The following is a 26,029-nucleotide window of genomic DNA, read 5'->3' as shown; positions in this document are numbered from 1 at the left end:
TCCTTCTACCTGCTGTCCCTTCTCCATGACCAAGTGCCACTCCCTCTTCCTCTGGTCTGCTTTCAGACTTTCAATGGTATATTCAGGCCTCTATTTTTTTTTTTTTTTTTTTTTGGCCAGGAAGCACTGAGGTTTGCTAGTCTCCCCACAGAGCCCTGTAGCTGATGTCTGGTGACAGAGGAGACCCACCATGAGACACAAATGCCTCTCTCACTACCAGCACCACAAGCTTCTCTGCATCAAGTAGCTTAGCACTTAGCAGGTGCTCAGCAAGGCTTTGAGGGGTGACCTCAACAGCAGGAAGGGCTCCTTCTACCTCCCACAGTCTCTTCTCCCAGAGGGATCCCTCAGTTCCAGAGTTCCCCAGCCCAGGATCCTGACCCCTGACTGCCTGACCTCCACTTATCCTCAGCACTAGCCCATTTGTGTTCACAAGTTGAGAAGAAAAAGCAAAGGGAGCCAGGACTTCTCAGAAGTCCACCAAGCCCACAGGACCCAGTCATGGAAGAAAAGACAAAGGTAGCCCAAGGCACTGGGATGGAACTCAGGGGAGATATTTTCCTCTCTCCATTACTGAGTCATCTCTTCCAGAAGGCCCAAGAATATGATGGAGTTGACAAATGTTAATCCTGTCTCACTGATGGTGGAGAAACTGAGGCAGAGATATTAGGACATTAATGCAGAACCAGGGGACCGAGGACAAGGACCTTTAGGAAAGTCAAGTTCATTTTCTGAGTGTTGGCCAGGAGTTAAACAGCAAGCATTAACTGATAACCTTCCGCCTGGCTGTGTGACTTTGGAGAAATTGCTTAACCTCCTTACTCTTCCCACCGGAAATGGAAAAAATGCTGTCCCACCTGATAGAATTCAATGGGATGGTATAAATAGAGCTCACAGAGCCAAGGGCTTGGAACCCTTGGAAAGGAGGCTGGCACACTGAGGTCTTGATAAACCAAGGCAGGTAAAGAGTTCCCAGGTGTTCCGACTCTACTGGGGTGTTCTCCCCTCCAAGTACACAGTTCCCAGGAAGCCTCTCAAGGTTGACTCTGGCACCCTCAGACTCCTCTCTGAGTTCCCAGATCAGCATTTCTTTCCTTGCCCAGGTATATACTGAGTCTGGCTCCCTGTCAATCAGTGCCAAGAAAAATGGAACAAAAAACACCGTGCCATTGCCGGGAGTGGGCCGCCTCGCTGGCCTTTTCTGTCTGAGAGCCCCAAGTGCTGTGTAGCAGCGCCCTCTTCTGGCACATCTTAACAAGACACCCACTGCAAGTGTCTGGCCCAGAATTTCATTCTTTGGACACCACCTAAGAGGGCACCACCCCTACCTTTCAAAAAACAGTCCAGGTAGCAGCAACACCAGGCCCAGATCCCAGCGGCCCAGGCTGCCTGCCTCACCTCATGGCCACTTGCCTGTTTCCTAACTCTAAGCGTCATACTGAATAGGCAATGGGTCCAACACGGAGGGAACCCTGCTCCTAATAAGAAGCTCACACAGCACCTGGAAAATGACAGTGCAGTCCTCTCCTTTTCCTGACTGAGCTTTCACTGTCCAGTGCAGAAACAAGGCAGCCATCCAAACATCCAAGGACCACACGTGTGGCCCTGTTGCCATCACATACTAGCACTGCCACCCATCCGCTCTGCGGGGAAGCCCAGCAATGCGGCAGTGGGTGAGTCAGGAGTTCTACCCTCCTGGAGCCACTGGGGACTGCACAAAGATGGACCCACCTGGTGAGGCCTGAGAGAGAAACAGGGGTGCCTGACAAGAGACCTTCACCTCTGAAGAATGGAGAGGCCTCCCTGTGCAGGCAGCTCCAGCATAGACCTAAAGGAAGAAGGAGCTGGTTCTGAGAAGGGAAGGCAGGGGAGCTGCTAGCAGAGGGAGTGATCTGTGCCAAGGCCCTGAGGTAGAAAAGTGGCTAGTTCATTCAAGGGCCTGAAATTAGCTAAGCGCCTGTGATGCTCTAGGAAAGGCCCAGGCAGGGGCCTTGCTCCAGAAATGAGATGGCTGCCTCATCAGCTCTGCTTTGTACCTGGACACTCCCCTCAGCTGCCAGCAGTCAGCAGATTCTTCAGACATTACCCTGGGCCTCTCCATTTAAGACCCAGCTAACCCCACGTAAACTGAGCACCAGAGCTGTGCCAGGCTCTGCAGGACCGAAAGAGAATAAGGCAGGGCCACAGTCTGGATGGGAAGGCAGACATAAGCCAGAGAGTGGCAGCAGCAATATGGATACACCCAGCATGTACTAGAACACAGCTGAGAGCTGGCAGATTCGCAGTGGAATGGGGTGATGGGAATCTCAAAGGTATATTAGGAGGTAACAGCTGAATACAACCTCAAAGGAGTAGGACACTCAGTCTAGTCCCAGGGGGAGGGGGAAGAATGTCCCTCAAGGGATCTGATTATGCAGTGGGGAAAGAACGTGGGGCAGGGAGCACTGCCTGGCTGGGATTCTCAGGCCTGACCTGTGGCTGCCACTAAACTTAGGGTTCCTCCTGGACAACCTCCTCCCTTGGTACTGGGCCTTATGAGCAAATTCATGGCACACATTTGATAACGGAGCCCAGTGGTTCATCTTGAAAAGGAGCCGTCTCCTGCTCTGCTCCAACTCTGTAAGAGTTCAAGCAGCAGATTTTTGGGCCTGGGAGGCCGTCTCTGGCTTCATGGGACATTGACTGCCAACTCAGGACCTCACTGCGGGTGCTGACATTGGACTGAGGGGATGGCAGTCTGCCTGGGGACACTTAGGTGGTCCTGCAGAAGACCGGCCTTGGGAATTGGCAGTCTTTTCACTTGTGGATTCATTCCAATGGTGAACTCGCCAAAGCGCCACTCTGCCGAGACCTTTTATTTCCCATGAATGTTCCAGGCACAGGTCTTGAGTAAGGCAGGGCTCAGCTGGGACTGGGGGGTGGGGGTGGAGAGTGCTAGTGGTGGATCTGCAACCTCAAGACTGAGTGGGTTACAATGTGTGGCAGGAGCTGAGCTCAAAGATGGGACTTTATGATCCCCTCAGCCAGGCTTGGGCTCTATCCTGGACTCCTCCCTCACAGGGGGTGCTCTGGCTCTCACACCCAAACACAGGAACACTCTCCATGCACCTGGGGATGCGAGAGGTGGGGCCTGCAGGAGGATCCCTCCTACCTCCAAGCCCCTACTCCTCAGCAGGCCCAAGCTTCAATGGTCAGACTCCATCTTGCTTTGGAAGGTGTCTTGACCAGCTGCTGCTGCACATTGTCCTGGCTAGTGTGACATGGATGTGTGCAAGTGGGACAAGAGCAGACCCAGCAGAGACCCCTTCCTCCAGACCTTATTCCTTACCATTCTTATCAACCCTAAGTTACCTTGGTTGGGACCCAGAGCTGAGTCCCTACAGGAAACTAGCAGGGTGTCAAGGACAGGCATCCTCTTCCTTAAAGGGAGGGGAGGGCAGGATGCTCCACTGGAACAAAAGCCCCATACATGGCTAGCTCACATCCCCAGTGAGCATGAACCAGAGCTGGGGACTAGTCTAGGTGCACAGTCTGCCTATAGAGGGAGCATGAGGGAGAGCAGACCACCCCTCTGCCTTCTGGCTGGCCCAGGGTGGGCAATATAAGCTGCATCATCATGTGGCTGGGAGTTGGATCCTGGAAAGCGCTACCTGAGACCTGAACCACCAGGTGTTCTGGGCAGAGGATGCTGAATGGGACATGGCTGACTGGGATGTGCTAAAAGGTGTCACTGCCTAGGGATGGCATGGGACAGAGGAAGCCACAGTTGATTAGAATCCCACTGTTGACACAGCACAGGGAGACATAGTGCTGCCTCTGGAGGGGTGAATGGATGGGAAGGGTGGAGGAGCAGGATGAGAGGTGTAGATCTTGCTGAAAGCTCGGTCTTTGTCCCCAAGGCCAGTCCAACAATGAGGACACAGTTTTGAGAAAAACAAAGAAGTTTTGTTGCTTTGTTTGCAAAAGAAACACAGTCTTGTCCCAAAGACTGTGATTCTGCCCATCATGGGGAGCAGGGGGATTTTAAGAGGTGATTCAGAGAAAATGAGATCAGGGAGGAGAGATCAGGAAGGAAAAGACCAGGGAAAAGAAGATCAAGGAGGAGAAGGTTAGGGAAAAGAAGATCAAGGACAAGATCAGGGAGGAAAAATTTAGGGAAAAGAAGATCAGGGAAAAGAAGATGAAGGAGAAGGTTGGGGAAAAAGAAAAAAACCATGTAAGTTACAAAGTGACAAGGGATATAGTCAAGGCATCAAGTGAACCTCTGTTCTGTAGAGAGGAAGGGTCAAATGGGGGTGGTAATACCACGGGCCCATGACAAAATGCCGAGGCAAGCGTAGAAAGCAAGTTTTATTTAAGGATGGAAACAGACTTCCCCCAGGAGGAAGAAGAGGACCCAGGGTTGACATCCCCAGAAGTGGGGATGTCCTGTACCTTTTAGGCATTTTAGAATGTCTTCATTCTCATGGCCTCTCTCCACATCCTGCATACGTAACCTGTGACCAAAGTGACTCGTGACCAAAAGGTGGGCCAAGGGCAGGAGTGAAGCTGCCCAGGGGTCCAGGCGGAAGGGAGCAGCCCAGGAGGCATTCATTAATAGCCTCTTGTTGGGAGGAACAGTTCCCCTGAAGCAAGTCACCTTGACACCAGATTTCAGCAGGGAGAAGGGCTCTGGAGGTATATTAGCATTTCAATACCCAAGAGGCAAGTGACTTTGGCCATGAGTGAGAGAGATGTGTCCTGAAGATATTAACATTCCATTCCTTTAGAATCAGCTCCCATCTTCTTGATCTGATCATCTAGCCACACTAACTGCCTGACGTTTGTTCTTGCTTCACTGGAATGGGGGTATCAGTGATTTCTGGCAGCTCTAGGACTATCTGCATTGTGCTATCTGACCACCTGGACCTCACTCCCAGGTACTGGAGGGATTTTTCAGCTTAACCTTACTCCTCCTCAAGTTCTGGCTAGGAGCAGGCTGAGATCTTCAGGACTTGGAAATTCCCACCTGTCTAGGGCTTCGTTGCCAGTGGACTGTGTGTCCTCATCAGGGATGCTGCCGGACCTTACGTTATGGGTGGAATCTCTCTGGGCCTTTCCCAATTAAAGCAGTTCTTTGGGAATATGCTGGAACTGTTCTCAGGCAGCCAAGTCTATAACTCAGATGTGGAAACTTTCACATCCTAATTTGGGCCAGTTTGCTAAAAGATTAAAATATATATGTGAAATACACATGCGAAGAACATAAAATAATTTCCATCTTCTGTGATATGGAATTAATAGTATAGAACTCACAGAGCCACTGTAAGGAGTAAGCCCAGCACAGGGAATGGGGCATAATTTAAGTGTTCAGAAAATGCTGGACATCAGTAATAGCTAGTATGTATTTAGAAGTAATTTGAAGCTGACTTGTTTTTCATACAATATCTCATTACTCACTAAGGTGGGGGAGATTCATGGAGAATGCAGGGAGGACTTGGGGGGAAAGTTCCTTAACTCTAAAACTCACTTGGAAATTCGTGAGTTCTGTGTATTTTATAGCAAAACTGTCTGTGGCTTTTAATCAGCTCCTCAAAGAATGGAGAATGGGTTTATAGCTGGATATTAGAATCATTTCAGTACTGTTCAACTCAAGCACAGGATGATGCGTTTCCATAGGTAAATAATCCTATCACAGCAAGACTTTGGTATTTGTAATCAAGTGTTTCCTGACTTTGGATAAAACTCTCTTCCTTCCTCTAATGAACTTTGCAAAAATATCTCTCATTTCTAGTGTCAGAGGCAATGACATCAATTGCAGACTCCGATGGACACTTTCACCTCAAAGGCGTTAAGGCTCTGCACTTGATAAGGGAGAGGATGACGAGGACAAGGGAGGAAATTCCATTTGGCGGACCTGGCCTCTCTGGACCTGGGTATGACGCGGGCACCCTCATCCTGCCTGAGTGCTGCGCCTTTAAGGTCCACTGGGGGCGTGATGTCAGCGGCACTTGCAGAGGTGAGCGGGCAGCCGGCCCAGCGAGTGACTTGGACACTGGCTTAGGAGTAAGACCTGCAGAGGACTCCGAGACTCCCACTTTCATCAGAGCGCTTGGCCCCCGAGGGTCATGTCCTGCAGGCACTGAGTGGGCACTGCACTGACTCTGGGACAGCGGGACACAACCTGGCTCTGCACCAACCATGAGCAGCTTCCAACTGGAAGACTTTGCCGCGGGTTGGATCGGAGGTGAGTGTGCTGAGGGGAGACCCGCTGACCAGAGCGTGAGCTACGAGCGCTGCGCGGGGCTCTTTGCACTCTGCTCTGGTTTTGGAAACTTTGCGCCCCGCGACTTCCCTCACGCGCGACACCTCTGTGCGGGGATCGCCCCGCCCGAAGTCCTCTCGAATGGGCTTGCAGTTCCTGGCTCGCTACTGGAGTAGAACTCCTCGAGTTTCATGATTCACCCTGAGCTGACTTGCTTGAACCTTAGGGTCCGAGGAGCTTGATTTGGTAATGATTAAACAGTCCGTCAGAGCTCATAGCCAATGGAGCCTCTCTGGCGTGCACACACCCTTCGGTGACGGGTGCGCACCTGAATCTGGGGACGTGGCTAGCGGAAACTTGGGTGTGGATTGGCGCTTGGCGGCTGAATCCTGGCCGCGGGGTGGTGAGGAGTTGCAAGGTCGGACTGGAAGGAGCCTAACGCGCAGAGCAGGGGAGAGGAGCTCCAAGGTTGCAGGTGCCCATTAATAGCTGGCAGGAACCCTTCCTGATCTCAGCAGTTGTCAACACTAAGCCAATGCCTTCCTGCAAGGTCCTTCCTCCTGGCACTATTGGGCCCACTGGTCCCTTCGCCATCACTCCCTGAGCTGCTATGCTAGACCTAAGATGGGTTGCTTGGGCCAGAGGTGCATATACAATTTCCTTGTTTCTCCTTTTTAAATACATGTATCCTCCTTTCTCAGTATGAGGGAGTAAGTGTACCTTTCTTTTGACCCACCCAAGATTAAAAGAAATGCTGTTTAAAAAAATGTTAAAAGCAGCCCCTCCCCCAAAGGGCGGAACTAAATAAAAAGAGCAACCAACCAGATAAGACTCCAGCTCCTCCCCTCCCACCTAGGAGGCCTCGGATCTTTCCCCTGGCGGGTGGCAGCTGGGCCCCTGTACACACCTTCCTGGACAGAGGTGGCTTCTTCCACAGAAGCCTCTGGAAGCGGGGGCTGAGAAGTACCTCTTCTAATTTTACCAGCCAGGGGCTGCAGCCAGAGGCCCATTTGACATACTCAAGCCCTCTTTGGACAATCCTTCATCCATTTGGAGGGGCAGCCTGAGAGGGGAGACCCTTCTCTTAAGTATTCACTAGAGTTGCAGATACCTGAGTTTGAGAACTGCCGGGGAGGGTGGGCTGAGGTAGAGGAGCCCAGTCCTCTGATTAGACAATCCCCACACAGCAAGTAGGGGATTGATTTTAATCTGAGATTGCCCTTACTTTGTTAATGCTAACATGTCTTTTGTTGTTGTTGTTTTGCCTGCATGAAATGATGGTGAATGTAGTCACACTGAATGCTTAGTAGGTGTAACTTTATTTTTGTTGAAGTTTATACAAAGTTTATTGAAGTTAATTTTACATAACATAAAACTCTTTCATTTCAAGTGTACAATTCAATGATTTTTTACTAACTTTACCAAGTGCTGCAACCATCACTATAAATTAGTTATAGAGGGCTGGGTGGTACAGCATTCGCCTAGCACGTGTACCTGACTCAGTGGTACAGCACTCGCCTAGCACATGTGAGGCACTGGGTTCGATCCTCAGCACCACATTAAAAAAAAATAAAGATATTGTGTCCATGTACAGCTAAAAATATATTTTTAATTAGTTATAGAGCATTTACATTTATAAGTCCATTTACAGTTGATCTTTGTCCCCCTCCGCCCCGTTAGACAACTGCTAATCTCCTCTCTGTAAATTTGCCTTTCCCAAATCTTTCATATCAGTTAAATCCTGAAAAGTGGGGTGTCTTGCATCTGTTTGTGCACATTTCTTCATTAATAATCCCAATAAAGTAGGTACTATTACATTCTCATTTTACAGATTTGAGGTACAGAGAAATCCTAAGGCCATGCATCTAACATAGGTACTGGAATTCTGACCCAGACAACTTGGCACCAGGGTCTATCTGCCATGGCGGTAACCCCCAGACTTGTCCAGAGTTGTTGTCTTTGTTAAAAACCTTCTATGGAAAAATTTTCCCTTAACAACCTCCACGTTTCTTTTGGATTTATACAAGTCTCTGAGATCCCAAAGTCTGTTGACCTCAAAATCCCACTTTAAAAAAGCTGACACCCCTTGCTTTCCAGATATGTGGGCTAATGAGTGTGAGCAGGGAGATGCTGACCCAAGGCCAGGTCTGAACTGCTGCTCAGGTCAAAGGGATGACAGTACTCACCTTGGGGGACCCACCTCCCAGCCTGAGGACCAAAGCTTCTTCCTCCTTGCTGGGAGGGGTCCTGCAAAGTGGGACTGAATATTCCCAGCTTTCTTTTGACTTCCATTATCCATCACTTCTCTACCTCTGCCCAGTTCATGGGGAAGAATGAGGCTGACTTCCATTATCCATCACTTCTCTACCTCTGCCCAGTTCACGGGCAAGGATGAGGCAAGAAGAGAGGACAGGAAGATCTGGACCAAAGGATTTGCTGATTTCTCTGTCCCTGTAAATACAGAGTATCCAAGGGCCCTTACTTAGCTGACTTGGTTAAATCACTTCTGCTGGCAGAGCATTGTCCTCTTAGTCACTATAATGGAAAATTTATTTTGGAAGAACAGTTCCTGTTTGAATCTCAGTCACCAGCTTCCACAGGGCTTCTTTATCTAGGTGGTCTTGTTCTCCCCCAAATGGTACAGGCCTCTGTGTATATGTGTGTAGACAGGACTTTTGTCCCGCTTTGGTGAAAAGATCCAGTATAGTCATCACCTTTCCTAAAGGATCTTTAAAAGAGCATCGTTCAAAAGTGACAATATCTTTGATGCATACCTGTAATTCCAGTTACTCGAGGGTTTGAGGCCAGACTCAGCAACTTACTGAGACCCTTCCAAAATAAAGAGAAAATGGACAGGGGATGTGGCCCAGTGCCCCTGGATTCAATCTCCAGTACCTGCTCCCCACCCCCTTGCAAAAAAAAAAAAAAAAAGTAAAAAAAGAAAAGTTGAATAACCTACAGGTAGCTTAAAAGTTGCTGGGTTTTCTCTTCACCCTCCCTGCTTTTTGAGTTGAAATTTATATAACATAAAGTTATCTATTTTAAAGTGTGCAATTCAGTGGCATTTAGTACCTTTACAATTCTGTGAAACCATCACCTTTATCTAGTTCCAAATCATTTTCCTCGTGATTATTAAAGCAAACCAGAGACCGGGCCTAAAGAAAATCTGGGCAGACAAAGCTAGTGAGGTCTCACAAGGAGACCTTAAAATTGCTTAATTTGCAAACTTGAGTTAAACAACTTGGGCTATTTCTTATAAATACTTATATTAAAGAAAAGCAGAATTTAAGTTTGACTACTCAGAAGTAATCAGCTAACTTGCAAAACTAGGGACTTTCCAACAGGATATATCTAGGGAAGCAACTGTGTAACCAATCACATACAGTCATGTGCTGCATAACGAAGTATTGTCTTGTTCTATGATGGACTAGGTAATTGACAGTGGTCATACCACATATCTATCTGTGCAGTCGGCTGTACCGTCCAGAGTCCAGCCTTGTGGAAGTACGCTCTGATGTTTGCCCAAAGACGAAACCACCTAATGATGCATATATTTAATCTAATGATGCATCGTTAGAGCACACATGACCACAGCTTACTCTGCTATATCTATCTGTCCTTTAGAAACCAGGGGACTGTGGGCAGAACTTTTGAACCACTCCCACCTTGCAGTTATCCAATTCATGAATGGTTGTTTGCTCAACAAATGTTTTAAATTTTTATTGTGCTTCAGTTTACTTTTAAATATGACGGAAGAAGATCCTGTACCCATTAAACAGCCACTCCCATCACCCCCGCCCCCCCAAACCTGGCAACCCACTAGTCTGTTTTCTGTCTTTACAAATGTATCTGTTCTAGATAATTCCTATAAGTGGAATTATACAACATGTTGCCTTTGTGTCTGACCTCTTTCACTTAGCATGTGTTTTTTGAGGTTCATCCATGTTGTAGCATGTATAAATACTTCATTCCTATTTATAGCTAAATAATATTTCATTGTGTGAATGGGCATACCACACTTTATTCATCCTACATCTGTTGGTGGACATTTGGCTTTTTTGAATGAAGCTGCCATGAACGAGTATGTGAATACATACTAGCTTTCGGTTCTTATATACATTGCTAGGAATTTAATTGCTGGGTCATGTAGTAATTCTATAATTTGATGTTTAACTTTTTTAAAGAAATCATCCAGCTGTTTTCCACAGTGGTTGTACCCTTTTACATTCTCACCAGCAACATACAAGAGTTCCAGTTTCCCTATATCCTTGCCAACACTTGTTATTTTCCTATCAGGTGTACAGGGGAGTGTCACTGTGATTTTGATTTGTATTTTCCTAATGACTAATGATGTTGAACATTTATTTATGAACTTCTGGGCCATTTGTTTTCTCATTTAAAGAACTTTTTATTCAAGTTCTTTACCCATTTAACAATATTTTTAGTTGTAAGAGTTTGTATATTCTGGATACTAGACCCTTATCACATATATGACACATATGATTTGCAAACATTTCCTTCCATTCTGCAGGCTGTCTTCACTTTCTTGAGAGTGTTTTTTTTTGGGGGGGGGCGGGGTGCCAGGGATTGAACTCAGGGGCACTCAACCACTGAGCCACATCCCCAGACCTGTTTTGTATTCCATTTAGAGACAGGGTCTCACTGAGTTGCTTAGTGCCTTGCCATTGCTGAGGCTGGCTTTGAACTTGTGAGCCTTCTGTCTCAACCTTCCAAACCACTGGGATTATAGGCTTGTGCCAGCATGCCCAGCTTGATAGTGTTATGTTGTTATTTTTTTAATTAATTTTTTATTTGTTCTAATTAGTTATACATGACAGTAGAACGCATTTATACATTTTGATAGATCTTTTTTTTTCTTTTCTTTTTTTCTCTTGTGATGCTGGGGATTGAACCTAGGGCCTTGTGCATGTGAAGCAAGCACTCTACCAACTGAGCTATATCCCCAGTCCTTGATAGATTTGATGCTTAAAAAAAGCTTATCATTTTTATGAAGTCCTATTTATCTTTTTTATTTTGTTGCTTGTGTTTTTGGTGTCATATCTAAGAGTCCATTGCAAATTCCAGGTCATGGAATTTTTCCCCTATGTTTTAGTTTAAGAGTTTTATAGTTTTAGCTCTTCCATTTAGGTCTTTGATCAATTTTGAATTAATTTTTATATGGTATGAGATAGGAAACTAAATCCGTTTCTCTGCATGTGTATATTGTTTTCTCAGCACCTTATTTCCCTTTTCTGGGGTGCTTCTTGAGTCAGGGTTCAGTTGCTCCCTTTTATCTGCCTTCCTTGGTACTTGGGCTAGTGTACATTGAAAGCCCCTTAGCAACTGATCATTGACTGAATGAATGAACCCATGTACCAGACTCCTCTGTCCTGTTCCAAGAACCAGCTGGTACAAACCAGGAGTCCAAGGTATGAGTGACCAGGTATTGTTCTTTGATCCACAGGTGCAGCCAGTGTCATTGTTGGTCACCCTTTGGACACAGTCAAGGTACAGTTGCCATGTTTCCCATTACCTCTTGGAGCAGGTCTGCCTCTGGGACCGTGCCCACTGTTTCTGATTCCCCTGAGAATCTCTATTTCAGGGAAGGCTCTCTACTCTCAGCTCAGAGGTCTGGGGGTACCAGGAGCCTGGTTTGGAATGACTCTCCCCTTGCTACTTGATGGTGAATTTGTTTCCATGAATGCCCCATCCCTGCCTGCAGGTTCTCATGAGTTGATTGATGAGGGAGGGGACAGGACAATGGTCAGTATCCTCCTCCAAGTCCCTCTACAGCTGAGCAATCAACAGAGGCTTCTAGTGTGAGCCCAAAATATAAGGTTGAATTTCAGATGATTAGGAAAGATGTACCAGGCACAGGGGACAGCATGGGCAAAGGCACTGAGACAGAGATATCAGGTAGGGTCCATGCTTGGGAAAAGTCAGATGACCAGTTTTGCTGATGCATCAGGTTCCTGATGGAGCTGTGGATCAGAATCCAGGCAAAGCATGTCAGCACCCAATCATCAGAGGACTTGAATCTCAGGTTAGGACCTTGAACCTAGGTTGGAAGTGGGAGCCATTGTAACTTGATCAGGCACATGGGGTGTGAAGACTCTGGAGCTGACAGAGTCATCCTGGCCTTTGGATTTATCCCTGAAAGGGGACAGTTCTTGTCTTAGGTCACACAAGTTAAAAGCTGAGACGTGAGATGCTACAGTGCTACAAAGGAGTGCTCTTTGACCCCACCCTATTCCTGTCTTCTTCCCTAGAGGTGAACAGGACTTGGTCACCTGGGAACATGGCCGTACACAGTGCCTCCTCACTCCTAACTTCCAGATCCATTACTAAAGCAGTGTCTGCAATGTGATACAATTTTCTTTCTCACCATCTTCCTCCCTGAATGATAATGGGCCCCTCTTAGGTCAGAACTCAGGTCTACTCTCTTCTCATTTGGAAGATCATCCTACTTGTCTAAAACATTGAAGAAACCCTTGACATGGTAAATGGGGGTTGTAAATGTCTCATCCTTGTCTGAAGTTTCTCATGAACTGATGAGGGAGGGGGCAGAACACTGGCTAATATTCTCTGCCAAGAGGATGGCAGGCAGTGTCCCCAGTGCTGAACAGTGGGCATTTGTGGTGGGGCGCTGAGCAGGCTCAGTTCTGCCTCTCTTGGGATGGTACAAACTTTCCATTGTAGACATGAGAGTGAGAGATGGAGGCAGGAACCAGACCTTAGAGGGGGCTATGCTAGAGCTGAGACTCAAAGTCCCAAGGTGAAGTTGGCCTCCAGTGAGCCTACCTCACTGGTCAGTGCTCTCTTCACATTTAGAGCCCCTGTAACGGACTGGGGCCCAGTATAGGTTTCCTGAATGAAAGAAGGTAGTCCAGAGTCACTTTCTCAAAACCACCATAAGGTTGCTGATGGCTTGGCCCCCAGAAGAACAGCCCCCACAATACTCCTGGCCAGAGTGAATGGAACTGGCTCTGGAGTGACTCCTCTTTTGGAAACCATCCTCAAGGTCACCACTTGTCCATAACCAGCTGAGGTCCTCTGCTGTTTTGATTGAGGCTGCCAAAGTCTGTGCATTCTCCCATCGCATGGGTGTTCGGAGCAGAGGGACCCAGAGGAACAGGAGTTAGGACCAGGAGCCTTGGCTTATGCAGGAGGGGGTGGGGACTATTGCAGATGCCGAGGATAGGACCATCCCAGGGACTCTGCCTGTCCAGCCTCCTCCGTCCTTTCTCTGGATACAATGGCTGGTGAAAGATGGGCTACTGGGGTTCATTTTGCAGAGAACCAGAGAAAGAGGAGATTGCAGGCTCACATAGGTGGGTGTTTTGTAACCATTGTCCTTGTACATGCAGGACTGCAGAATGGTAGGTCCTCAGACTTCAGTGGGGAGTCCCAAATTTCACTTCCCCAGGGCTACTGGTGCAAGAAGCCTGGAGCAAGGCTGTGATGTAAGGAATACAAGCTAGGCTATCAGGGGATTCTGTGGCAGGGCTTCAGAGGGCCCTACAACCATGTCTGAGGCCAGGGGGAAGTTTCGAGGCCTACCAACTGAGCAGAAGTAGCAACTGGTCTCAGGCCAGGGAAAATATGTTTGCTCCGAGGTGGTCCTAGACCTCTGTTGCCCACCCTCATGAGAGGATGGACCTGGAGCCTCTTAGAAAGGAAGAGGATAAGGAGTCTGGTTTGATAGAAGCACTCCTTTGCCAAACACTTGTTTGAATGTCTGAGAGGAAGCGTTGGAGGGAGGCTGGGAGGACTGTGCCAGAAGCTTTGATATTGTATATGGGCGGGGGGAGGGTGTCACAAGGGGAAGGTGCCAGTGGAGCCAACTGGAAACAGTGAGGGAGGGAGACTGGGCACTCATCCACTCATCCAGTCCCGGTCTGCAGGAGCCATTAGCTGACCAAGTCTGACGATTTAGCAGTGAGGGAGGCAGGTGAGGGGACAGATATTTGTAGGAGAGTGATAGACAATAATTAGGGAGCATGATACATGCACAAAGCACTTGTAGGTTTTTTTAGATGCTGAGGAGACAATGACACAAGGTGATGACAGGGAGTCACTAGGGGCTTCTCTGTATGGAAAGGTCAGGATGGCTTCTCTGAAGTAGTGGTGGCCAAGTTGAAACTCAAATGATACAAAGAGCTATACACTGAAGTTAGAGTGCTATGGCAGAGGCACAAACTTATATTTACAGGGTAAATATAAGACAAGAGTGTTGTTCCCGGTACCCAGCTAGTAGGAAGGCCCAAGGTAGGAATGGGCCTCACGTGCATTCTCAAGGAACACAAAGGCAGCCAGGGTGTATGTCATGTGTGTAGTGAGGTGACTGAGGACTGGAATGTCGGTGCTGGGAGAAGCCCAGAGAAAATAGGATAGCTAAACAGGCGGGAGGCTACTTCCTGTCAACCCTGCACACACAGGCCCTGGCTCCCAGAGTCAACCTAGGAGGGCTCTGAAGCAAGTTCAGGTCTGAAGTGGACTGACCAGCATGTCAAGGCTGAGTCCCTGCTGCCTAGATGAAGGGACACCCAGGGCTCTTGAGTGTCTTCCACACCTTTGTGACAGCTGCTGATGTCCACTGGGTTCCCTCTGGTCTCCACGAGGGAAGTCCAGTTATCCTGAGAGGGCTGATCTTCCCCAATCAGTAGCCTCTAACTCTTCCTTGTTCAGAGCACAGCTGAGTTCAGAGCACTGAGAGAGAGCACCTGTTAAATGAGTGGCTATCCAGGATCTCAGCCCAGTGCAGGGTGCCTGTTGCATATCCCTTCTGCACAGGGCGTTGTCGGACTTGGAAGACTCAGATGCCATCCTTGATGTCTCCAGAAAGAACAGACTGTTCCTGACCACTCCATCCTCTCCAACTCACCTAACTCTCCTTCCTCTGCCCCATCCCAGGATGTAGATTGACAAGCCAATTGACAAGGTGGTCAGTGGGAAGGCAGCAGGGCTGAGTCTGAGACCATGGGCTTTGGAATCACACAGGCTCTGGGTCTGAATCCTGCTTTTGCCATTTCCTGTCTGCATAGCCTTCTGTTAAGGCACAAATCCCTGGTTTACAGGGTAAATATAAGACAAGAGTGTTGTTTCCAACACCCAGTAGATATTTAGAATTGGTAGCTACTATTTTTATCAACAACATTCTATATAAATTAAGTTTTTCTCAGTTATGATATTGTGTGAACATATGCAACTGGGTTTTAACCAAATTTGCAGAAACATGTTTAAAAGGATTAACTTAAAGGTCAAATATAAATTTATCTTTGGATTACCAATACACTTCAAAAGATGTGTAATCATTCTCCAGATTGGCTTTCCCAGTCTCCTGACTATGGAGCAGCTTGTCACATATCTACCTCTGTGTATCACAGAAAGGGAAAGGGCTTCTATTTCTCTAGGCTGACTTGATAAAAGTGAGTTGGTAACAAATTGTTGTTGAACAAAGTGTGAGAGACCTAACTGTAAAGAAATTGGGGCATGTCTTAGCTTCCTTAGGTTATTATAACAATTTCCTACAAACTGGTTGGCTTAAAACAACAAGAATTTATTCTTTCCTAGTCTAGGAAGCAGGAAGCTCAAAACCAAGGTGTTGGTCCCTTCTGGAGGCTCTGAGGGAGACGCTATCCCAGTCTTCTCTCCTGGCTCCACTGTTGGCAATCCTGGTGCTCCTGGGCCATGGCTGCATCATGCCAGTCTCTGCCTGTCTTCACATGGTCTCTTCCTCTGGATGGCTGGGTGACCAGTCTCCTTCTCCTTTCTACGGATGACAGTCATTGGATTAAGGACCTCAGGGGAGTGAGCCCTCTCTGTCTGTGCTTAGTTGCAAATTTTGCCACCTATCACCTAGAAAGTTTGGGGGCCCCTTCCTTTTCTCCACTCTGACCCTGCGCCTCAAGGGAACCCTTCCTGAGACAGTTTGTAGTCAGCCTGAGAACCTGCTGCCCAGACATCAGTCACTAACAATGGGGCTCATGTGACGTAGGGTCCTGCCCTTGGGGTATGGAGCTGGGCCCTTGTTCACTCTGGAACATCCTTCCTTCCCTCTGGTTGACATGTTCTCTGGAGTACCTGCCCACTGAGAAAGACCTGGGCTAGTTCAAAGAACTGGAAGTTCAGTCCCAGCCTCCTCACCAACTCCTGTGACTCCAGGGAACAGCACCTACCCTCCTTGAAATCTGGTTTTCTTGTCTGTAAAATGGGCACACAGCACCTCCCTGGTAAGGCTGTCATGAAGATTGTCCATGGAGGTGCTGAAGACAGAGTGACCAGCAAGATGGCCCCACCCTGATGAGGACATATGCAAGGGTGTGGGAAGGCAGATAAGTGGGTTACCTGAGGTCCAGAGCCCACCCATGGAAGAATCCAGTTGCCAGGACCTGAGCTGCAGACCTAGGTCAAAGCTCCTTCCAGTGACCTCAGCTGCCTGACCACAGATCGGGGAACTAGCTGCTGGCTGCTCAGTGGCATGAAACTGGGATTTTTGGCATCTAGAACTGTACAAGATTAAACTTTTGTTGTTTCAAGCCACTTCCACAGCAATAGGAAATTAACAGAGAGAGAGTCAGCTCTTCATGTAAAATGTGGATGGTATCCATGCCTCACAGCATTGGTGGGATTCAGTGAGGTAACTTCTACAAGATGCCCTGTTTGTAGTTGGTGCATACTAAATGCTAGTGCTTGTTGTAATTGGTGGTCCTAGAGCTTGGCCTTTGCCACTTGCCTCAGTGACATGCTAAGCTTAGCATGCCTGGCAGACCTTTACTCCATGGCTTTGAAATTATTCTATGGTCCAGGTTCTGCTTTGGGGTCGAGGCCCCCCATGCACCATTTTCTTAAGTAGTTTGAACACTTAACTTGAGTGGGAACTTGCTCCTTCTGGGAGACTTATTACTGTGTGGATGCACAACCCTGGCAGAGGGACAGTGTAGGATCTCAAACCAGCTTTACATGAGACATAGAGAGAGATCTACATCATTTCCTCTAGTCCTAATAGTTGTCCTAGTTGGAGACACTCCATTCCAAGGTAACCTTTTGTGGTTCTACAAAAGGAGAATGTGATGCCCCAGTTTCCATCTTGCTGCTTTTCCAGGGTGTTCCTCTGACCACCCAATTTAAAAGTGAATTTCTTTAGCACCACCCACCCTTTCTTGTCTGTGGCTTCTTTTTCTCCTTAGAACATCACCATTGAACATACATATTTACCTGAGAATTATTTTTTATGGACTATCTTTTCCAGCCCTAGTAGGCTGAAGTCCCGTGAGGTCAGAGACTTTGTCTTCTATACTGAGGAATTTCCTGAGGTTGAACAGACTGTTATGCTGCAGACAATCGACAAATATTGGTTGAATGAGTCAATAAATACATTTCTCTGATTATGAAAGTAATACTTATGAACAATGTGATACCCTTTCCTGTATGTTTTCTATGGTTGCATGTGTTTATAAAAATAGATGGATGCCAATCAAACCTTTGGCCATGCTACTAGTCATGATTATTACTCCAGGGAGGGACAGGGGGAGAGAAAGGAGTGGATCAAAGGAGATTATATCCTTATATGTGATATTAAAACTTTTAAATTCAGAGAATGTATTCATTCCCTTATTAGTTGTATACTTAAAATTATTTTTAAAATCATATAAACGTCATCCTTGCTTATTGTAGGAAAGTTGGAAATGGAGAAAAGCTCCATGCCAAAAAGCGTCACTTAGGGGACCGTGAGGTGAGGATGTGCTCCTCCCTGGGTCTCTCCACTTGGCTTGGTGGTGAGCTCAGTTTGTGTGAAGTCACTAGCGTCTCTGGGTCTTAGCTCCTCAGTATGCCTGGGCACTGTGGGAACAGGGCCAGTGTCCCCTCCTTTGTGACTCTCACAGCTCCTTCCTCACAGGCATAGCATGTTGGGGGTACCAAGAAAGCATTTCATGGAAAAATTATAAACCACTCATCTTAAAATAAGTGGAACCCTCTGAGACTAGGGTAAGGGGTGGTCTGGGGAATTTTGTGGGCTTCCTCAGACCCTCTGTTTATCACCAAAACCAGCCTTCCTTAGGGAACACCGTGCCTTCGCCTTTCAGCCCCTCAGCCAGTGCAGAGCAGCCATGGAACCAAGCTTGTGCCCAACTCTGGGGACAAAAGGGAAGGTAGACAGATGGTCCTGCCCCATTGGGGTAATCCATCATAGACCCTATGTAAACAAGCAGATAAGACCACTGCTACCGTCAAACCCAAGAGAAGCACAGGAACTGGAGGAAGAGTCCTTGAGTGGGAGGGAACAGTCAGAGGAAAGGTCTGGAGGTGGCAGGGATTGGATGCTCCAGGGACTGGGAATGTGTGTGTGGTAGGCATGGAGGCCAGGGTGTGGGTAGGAAACAGCCTGTAGGGTAAGAGGCAAGCTCAGGTGTCCCCACCCCCTATCCCAGGGTTCCCTGGGTACAGGCAGAGTGTGAATTTATCCTAAGTTTGGTGGGAGTTCACTGGACAGCTTAACCAGTGATATGGTTTCATTGATGTTGAGCAAGATCAGTCTGATTGTGTGTAGAGACAGGAAGAGGGAAGGCCAGACCCTTGTCCAGGTGAGAGATGAAGGGGCAAGAAGAGCAGGTCTCCCAAGGATGTTGGCGGTGGGGGAAATGAAAGACAGAAGCTGAGTTTGGCTTTTTGTCCTCAGTGAGTAGGGATTGTACCTCAGCAGCCATCATTTTTGCACAGCTGACTGGTCATGGTCCTTCTCGCAGGCAAAGCAGGTTTCTGCTGCACTGAGCAGGACCAAATGGGACATTAGGTGGGCAGTGCCTGCAGAAGACAAAGCACAGGCTGACCCGGACTAAACCCCAGCCTGGCTCCTGGCTGGGTCAATTTGCATAAGGTCTTCTTCCTCTGATCATCTTTTGGGGCCGTGAAGATGTGACTGATCTATGAAGCAGGCCTTGTACCCTTGTCTGTCTCCACAGACTCGCCTGCAAGCTGGTGTGGGCTACAGGAACACCCTCAGCTGCATCCGCATGGTGTACAAGAGAGAGAGTGTAAGTGTCCCTCGGGTGGGAGGAGGGATACCTACCAGGGTCTGCGTGGACTGGGGCCTGGGTCACATCTCCTCCACCAGCGCATCAGGCGAGAGGCCACTCGTTCCTGCCCATCTCCTTGGCCCAATTTTCCCTTCTCATCTCACCCCACACCCCATGTATTTCATGTTACCTTATCTTATCCTGTCACCTACTACAATATTAGCGGGGGGAAATCTGGTTCCATGTAACTTCTCTGGAGAAATCTGAGAAATATAGAACCACAGTGTGGAAAATTCCTGCAAAAACAAGGTGCCTATCAGTTTTGGGGATGGAATGAGTGGCAGTAAACCATGTGCCCACAGGCTCCTGGTGCATATTTGGGTGTGGCTGGGGACACCCAGCTCACCATGTGACCCAAGCTTTTCTGATCAGTGGAGTAGAGGAAGGAGATTGAGGGGAAGGAGGAGGGATGGGAAAAGTGGGGAATGGTGGAATGAAATGGCCAAACTATCCTACGTACATATGTGGATATACCACAGTGAATCTCACCTTTATGTACATCTGTAATGCACTCATAAAAAAGAATACAAATAAAGAGATGAAAGATTGATAGAATAACAGAAAGGGGAGAGGGGGAAGGAGAGGAAGATGGAAAGTGGAAGTACTGAATTGGAGCAAGTTATATTCCACGCACCTATGAGGATGTCAAAATGAGGCCCAATATTATGTATAACTATAAGGCACAAATAAAAAAATTTAAAAATAAAAAAGGAAAGACTGATTAAGTTTTTTAAAAGACACATCAACTTCCTTCTTGAGAATTACCTTGTGACATCCGAAAGCCCCTCTTTGAGAGATTTAAAATAAGTTTGAAAATTCAGAATTAAATGGATATATTTAAAGGAACATAACTTTCCTATGTTCCTATATGAATACACGACCAGGGTAACTCCACATCATGTACAACCACAAGAATGGGCAGTTATACTCCATGTATGTATAATATGTCAAAACATACTCCACAGTCATTAACCTAAAAAGAGCACATTTAAAAAATTATATATGCTTATTGTGAAAATTGAAAAGGAGAAGAAAACAGAAACAGTGCAAGCTCTGTGACATTCCTGCAACTTTTCCTTGAGTTCCAGGAAATGTGGTCTATAGTGATCACTGCCTCCTCTCAGCTCCATCCTAGAGCCCAGGACTTGGAAACCTCCTGCAATACTGTGACATTGTCCACAGACAAAGGGCATCTTGCATCAGGGTGTTTTAACTCCTGATTGGATGCTTTGAAATCAGGGCAAGCACTGCAAACCTAGTACTTGGTGTTCTAGGGTAATGTGGTGATCACCAAGTACCCTGAAAGGCAGCCCTTGAGTCTGTCTCCCTTTTGGCATCCATTGTCTCCCATTTGTCTCCCTTTTGGCACTCACAGAGTCTGCCAGCCAGTGTCCCCATTCTGGGGCTTTGGTGGGGACTATGGGTGGTTTCTCTGAAATACCACAGCTCCTGGATAAGCAATGTCCTCAGTTATCTGAAGGGCCTTGTTACGGAGGAAGAGCTGAAGGTGGGGTGAGTGCACGTGTGTGTGTGTCTGTCTGCATATATGTGTGAGGTCTCTGTCTCTGGTAATTAGGGTGCAGCACATGTGGTCAGGATTACTGAATTTGGGCACAGCCTGGATTTTGTACAGTGGCTTTTTAGAACATTTCTAGAACATTCCTAGAACATTTTTATTTTGGCACCTGGTGCTGCCCTGAGTCCTCCAAGGACCTGAGGAATTTTCTGGTTTTCCTCAGAGCCCATGTGCAGTGTTCATTGAGAATGCAGTATAGAAAGGACACTGACCCCAGGCTACAGCACCTCTCCTTAGCCCCCTATGCAGGCCCAGGGCCCCTCTGGTGTCTTCTGAGGCTTCCCTCTCCAATCACTTCTGTCAGGAGACATTCATGCTCAGGGGCCTCATCTATAGGTTGGCCCATGTGCCCTGGGGTACTTCCTTCTTCTCCCTCACCACAGGCTTAGTGGATTGCACTGCAATTGCGCTCAATTGCCCTATCCCCAGACCGTGAGCTCAGTGAGAGTGAAGACTTTCTTTCTTATTGTCCCCCAGGGTCTGGCACATGGCAAATGACCAGAGAATGTTTGAGTGTCAAATGAGGAGGTGTGTATGGTGGTTGCCCACTTCCCCCTAGGCTACCCACATTTCCCTGGGCCAGTCCCAGACATTGCCATTGCAGCAGCAGATACAGGTCCCGGGCCTAGATGCTACCACACAGGAGACAAAACGTTGAGCAGAAGTGGTTCCCTCTCAGTAGCAGGAATGCTTGTCCCTAAGTTTCAGCAGCCTTTGCCTGTCCCATCAGGTTCTTCTTCAAGGCTGTTCACCAACATAGTGGTTTGTCAGTCCTGGGAGTCTCCCCCGTGAGCCTGCAGGCTCCAGGAGGTCAGGGCAGTGTGGCCTGCAGGGGGCCTGGCTGCCTCCCTGGGCCTCATGCTTCCCTCACTGGGTCTCCCCACAGGTGTTCGGCTTCTTCAAGGGCATGTCTTTCCCCCTGGCCAGCATCGCTGTCTACAACTCAGTGGTGTTTGGGGTCTTCAGTAACACACAGCGGTTCCTCAGCCAACACCGCTGCGGGGAGCTGGAGTCCAGCCCTCGCCACAGCCTGTCTGACCTGCTCCTAGCCAGCATGGTGGCTGGCATGGTCTCTGTTGGGCTGGGCGGGCCTGTGGACCTCATCAAGATCCGTCTGCAGATGCAAACACAGCCATTTCAGGAAGGTAAGAGGACAGGGGAGGGAAGGCCTGGTGTCTGGGGGTACCTGTGACCCTGTCCTTGGTGGCCAAATCTGGGATGGAGTTTTTAACATCATTTTTATGGAGCAGGGCACTCATGTTATCACATAATAGTCTGTATTCTCATTATTCTAGCTGTAATAGTATCTGTCATCAGTCTAGTCTTCAGTATCTGACAGGTTATGTGACTGGTACCCGCTGAGAACTCTGCATGTGTTCACTTAATTCATCTTTGTAACAGTTCCATGAGCCAAGTGCTACAATTATCTGTTTTACAAATGAGAAGACTAAGGTTCCCAGAGAAAACTGTTTCTCAGAACAGTTAATGACTGGTGAGCAATGACCAGCTATATATTGGGCAGCACCCAGTGCCAACTGAAAATGCAAGGACTGATTGTTAAAAGCAAAAAAAAAAATGGTTAGGAATTTTACAGTTAATCCAAGCATGGAGCCTGTGTGACTGTATGGCTCTCAGCCTCATGATGCTGTCCCTGGGCTGAGCTGGGACTCATTCATCCTGTTCTAGAGTCCATGGTCCTAGCATTGCCTGCCCCACACTCCAGGCCATTCTCTCCCCACCCTCAATGGCTCCTGGCCCTCAGAGCCATTAGAGCTTCATTTGCTGGTGAGCATCATGGTTACTCTTTTAGCATAAGCCACGCAATTGAAATCCATTGCTGGAAGCCATGAACTGTGATCATTCTTAAGCAACAGTGCTTTAGTGATGGGCTTCCAGCCCACCTGCCCTCTAGAGTTGAAGCTCTTCTTGTGCATGAAGACTTTGTGCGAAGACTGAGGTGGCCTAGTAATAAGTACCCAAATCACCTTTGCCTCAGCTTTTACAAAATCTGTGTCTGTGGGCTGGGAGTTGGACCTCCTGGGTTTGTATCTCTACTCCACTCCCACTAGGGCAGAGACCCCCCAGTGACAGACTCTCTCTCTGCCTCACCCTCTACAGATCAGGTGCGGGTAGAGTGAGGCAGGTGTGGACACCAAAGGAGATATGTCTCAAGAAATACCATCCTCCAGAAGGCCTGGGACATTTGGGGGCTCATTTCCTCCTCTCTGGGAAAGCTTTCTGTCTTTTCCTGGGAGTGGCTTTGACAAAGAAGGGAGGAAAGAACAGAGGGTGCTTGGTGAGCAGAGTAGTGAGTGCCAGCTCTGGAGGAAAGACAGGCTGGGCAACCTGGAAGATAGATCTCAATACCTTGGGCTTTTCTTCTCAGATCTTCCACTAAGTTTTAGTCTCCCCAGGCCAGAAACAGCCCTTCCTGGGCCTCTGTGTCCCTTTCTGTGTGGTGGAAGGGCTGGACCTGAGGTCCCCTCCTGTTACCTCAGAGATAACAGGTCTCCCTGGCAGCCTCTTGAAGTCCTCCACGTGAGGACATTCAGAGGCTGGGTTCACTTGTGTGTCAGGAACATCCCAACTCAATACCCAGGCCCCTGCCCAGGAGACACCCAGAAGAGGGCCACACCTGCTCTGAACATGGTGCTGATGCTCCTCATCAAGACAGGTGGAGGGCCTGAGGCATGGCTGCCCCAAGGTTGTGTGTCACCACCCAGTGTGCACAGTCCTGTCAGTATGTGGGGAGATGAAGTACAGTGGGCCACCAGGGAGATATGGAACAAGCAGCTCCTCACCTTTATCTACTTGACATCATCAACTTTGTTTGATCAAAGGTCTGTACCTCCCTGGAATGTTTGAAACCTGCTGATTGGTCCTGTCCCCAGGAGTGAAAGCAAAGATGTAGAGGAATTAAGAACATGGTGAGCAGATTCAGAACCCAGTTGTCCTGGCTCCCAAGCTTACTGTTTTGTCTTCCCTGTCTACTTCAGAAGTGCTTGCCCTGGTCTCAGAGGAGGAAACTCCTCCTTAAGTCTAAAAGTTCCTTGGGGTCCAGAGGCTGAAAGAGGCTCAGAGATGTTCTCCTGAGAGCAGCCCCACCTCCTTCTTCACCTGCATTTTTCCCTCTAAGGGAGGAAACAAGAGTAGACCTGTACTTGTGTTCTCTTGGCCAGTGTGGACACCAAGGGAGATATTTCTCAAGAAATCCCATCCTCCAGAGAGCTTGGGACATTTGGGGGCAAGTTATGGTTGAGTTTCTTGAGAGGGTTTGTTGCCGGCCTGTCCTGCCTCACTCTAGCCACACTGGGTCTGTTGAGAGTGAGGCAGTAAAGGTTCTGTAACGGGGGTCTCTGCCCTAGCAGGACGTGGAGTACAGATCCAGGAGGTCTGATTCCCAGTCCATGGACAGATTTTGGAGAAGCTGAGGCACTTATTTGGGTACTTATTACGAGCCCACCTCAATCTTTGCAAAAGTCTTCATGCACAAGAACTGCTTCCACTCTAGGCAGAGGAGGCCGGGAAGCATGTCTCTAAAGCGTTATTGCTTAAGCATGGGCTCAGCTCATGGCTCCCAGGGATGGGTCTGAATCCATGGCACTGGGCTGCCCTCTCTGCATGACCTGCTCTTCCTCACCTCCCTCTACAGCTGCTCAGGGCAAGGCCTCTAGTGACTAAGGGTGCCTGACAGTGTCAGTTTCTGGGGAAGGGGTGGGAGGCTAACAAGATCCAGAGGCAATCATTTCTGCCAGGAATCTCCAGAAAAAGATGAAGGATACAGTGTTCTTTAACGTCTTTCTCAGGAACCCTCTAGGCCAGAAGTGGAAAACTCAAAGACCACTAGGACCAGGGTGGTCACATCAGTGAGCAGAGGTACCCAGGGAGGGTTCTCTCTTCCATTTTTGTTGAGATCTTGACCCTCTTACCAGATTTCCTCTTTCGATTGAAACATGAACACAGCACACATTTCACTGTCTGCCTCCCTCTGCTGTTTGAAAGCAGCTCAGGCACAGTATGTCAGCTGTGGTGTCTGGGACGTGGTTGGAATTGGTGGGCACTGTGGCCAGCTGGGCCCACATCCATCCAAGGGCATGTCTGTGACTCTGCTCCACCTGACTATTGCCTCATGGCCTAATGTGCTTGGAGCCTCGGATTTTCCTGTGAGGTGTTTCAGTTGAAAATTGTCAGGTAATTCAATTAGAAGTGAAAACAAACACAAACAAAACACAGTACAGCCCAAAGCTATGTGAATTGAACGGAATGAGGCTGGGGCTAGCTGTACGCTCATAAGCTCTGTTCTGGGTGACCTTTCTCTGGATGGCGACTTTGCCATCAAGGGCATTTCCAGGCAGCCTTGGGCACAGTTAGTGGGATCTTTCTTGGCTTCTGATTTTACCCCCAAATTGCCAGGCCAGGGTCAGGGTAATGACTATGTGATGTGAGGGTCAGGAGGTACTGAAGCTAGGTGCCAGAGGCCTTAGCTTCTCTGCTTTGAGACACGTGACAGGTAGACCAGAAGCCACATTGAGGTGAGAGCCCAGCTCATCTGGCTGGGGGTACTGGCAAGGAGAGAGTTAGTGATTTCTTCCTGATGGTCTATTGGTTGTGACCCAGGCTGAAAATTTACATACCACAGAACATTAAAGGGAGAGGGAGGTAATAAATGCTCATCCTCCCAAATACAACCCAGAAGTGGACACACTATTGCCACATTAATATGCCTCTTTTCCCTATTCCATATACTGAGGTTAAAGATTGTCAGAGGTCGTACTCGTGTTCTAGAGACAATTTTATATCCTTTCAAACTCAACAGTTTTTGTTATTAAAAGTACTTAAAATCAATGTGTAAAACTTAAAATGGATGTGCAATATTCCATAAATAGACACACACACACACACACACACACACGCACACACACACACACGCACACACACACACACACACACACACACACACACTGGGAGGGCCAGTATCACATGGTAAGAATTGAGTTTCTCGAGTTAGACTACCTGCTTCTAATACTACCTCCGCCAAAGCCTAGAAAGAGGATGACTCACCTAACATCACCACGCCTCAGTTTCCTTATCTGCCAAGCAGGTATAGTGACGGCACCTGCTTCCTCACTGGGA

General features: G+C 48.0%; 1 protein-coding gene across 4 annotated transcripts in view; it reads left to right on the top strand.

Annotated features, from left to right (window-relative positions):
* The first annotated feature begins 6,009 nt into the window (after window positions 1-6,009).
* Window positions 6,010-26,029, top strand: part of Slc25a48 (solute carrier family 25 member 48) — a 39,174-nt gene continuing 19,154 nt past the window's right edge. Inside the window, exons 1-4 of one of the 4 annotated variants that reach the window (XM_047556687.1) lie at window positions 6,010-6,226; window positions 11,709-11,752; window positions 19,207-19,278; window positions 21,783-22,041. In XM_047556687.1, the coding sequence (XP_047412643.1) occupies window positions 6,181-6,226; window positions 11,709-11,752; window positions 19,207-19,278; window positions 21,783-22,041 (421 nt within the window). In that variant the 5' untranslated portion in view covers window positions 6,010-6,180. Of the gene's footprint in view, window positions 6,227-6,460; window positions 6,720-11,708; window positions 11,753-19,206; window positions 19,279-21,782; window positions 22,042-26,029 lie in introns of those variants that run through there. The other 3 variants (XM_047556688.1, XM_047556686.1, XM_047556689.1) reach the window with 3 other exon arrangements.

The sequence above is a fragment of the Sciurus carolinensis genome, chromosome 6, assembly GCF_902686445.1.
Source record: "Sciurus carolinensis chromosome 6, mSciCar1.2, whole genome shotgun sequence".
NCBI classification, from domain to species: Eukaryota; Metazoa; Chordata; class Mammalia; order Rodentia; family Sciuridae; genus Sciurus; species Sciurus carolinensis.
This window is presented reverse-complemented; position numbering and strand designations above follow the sequence as displayed.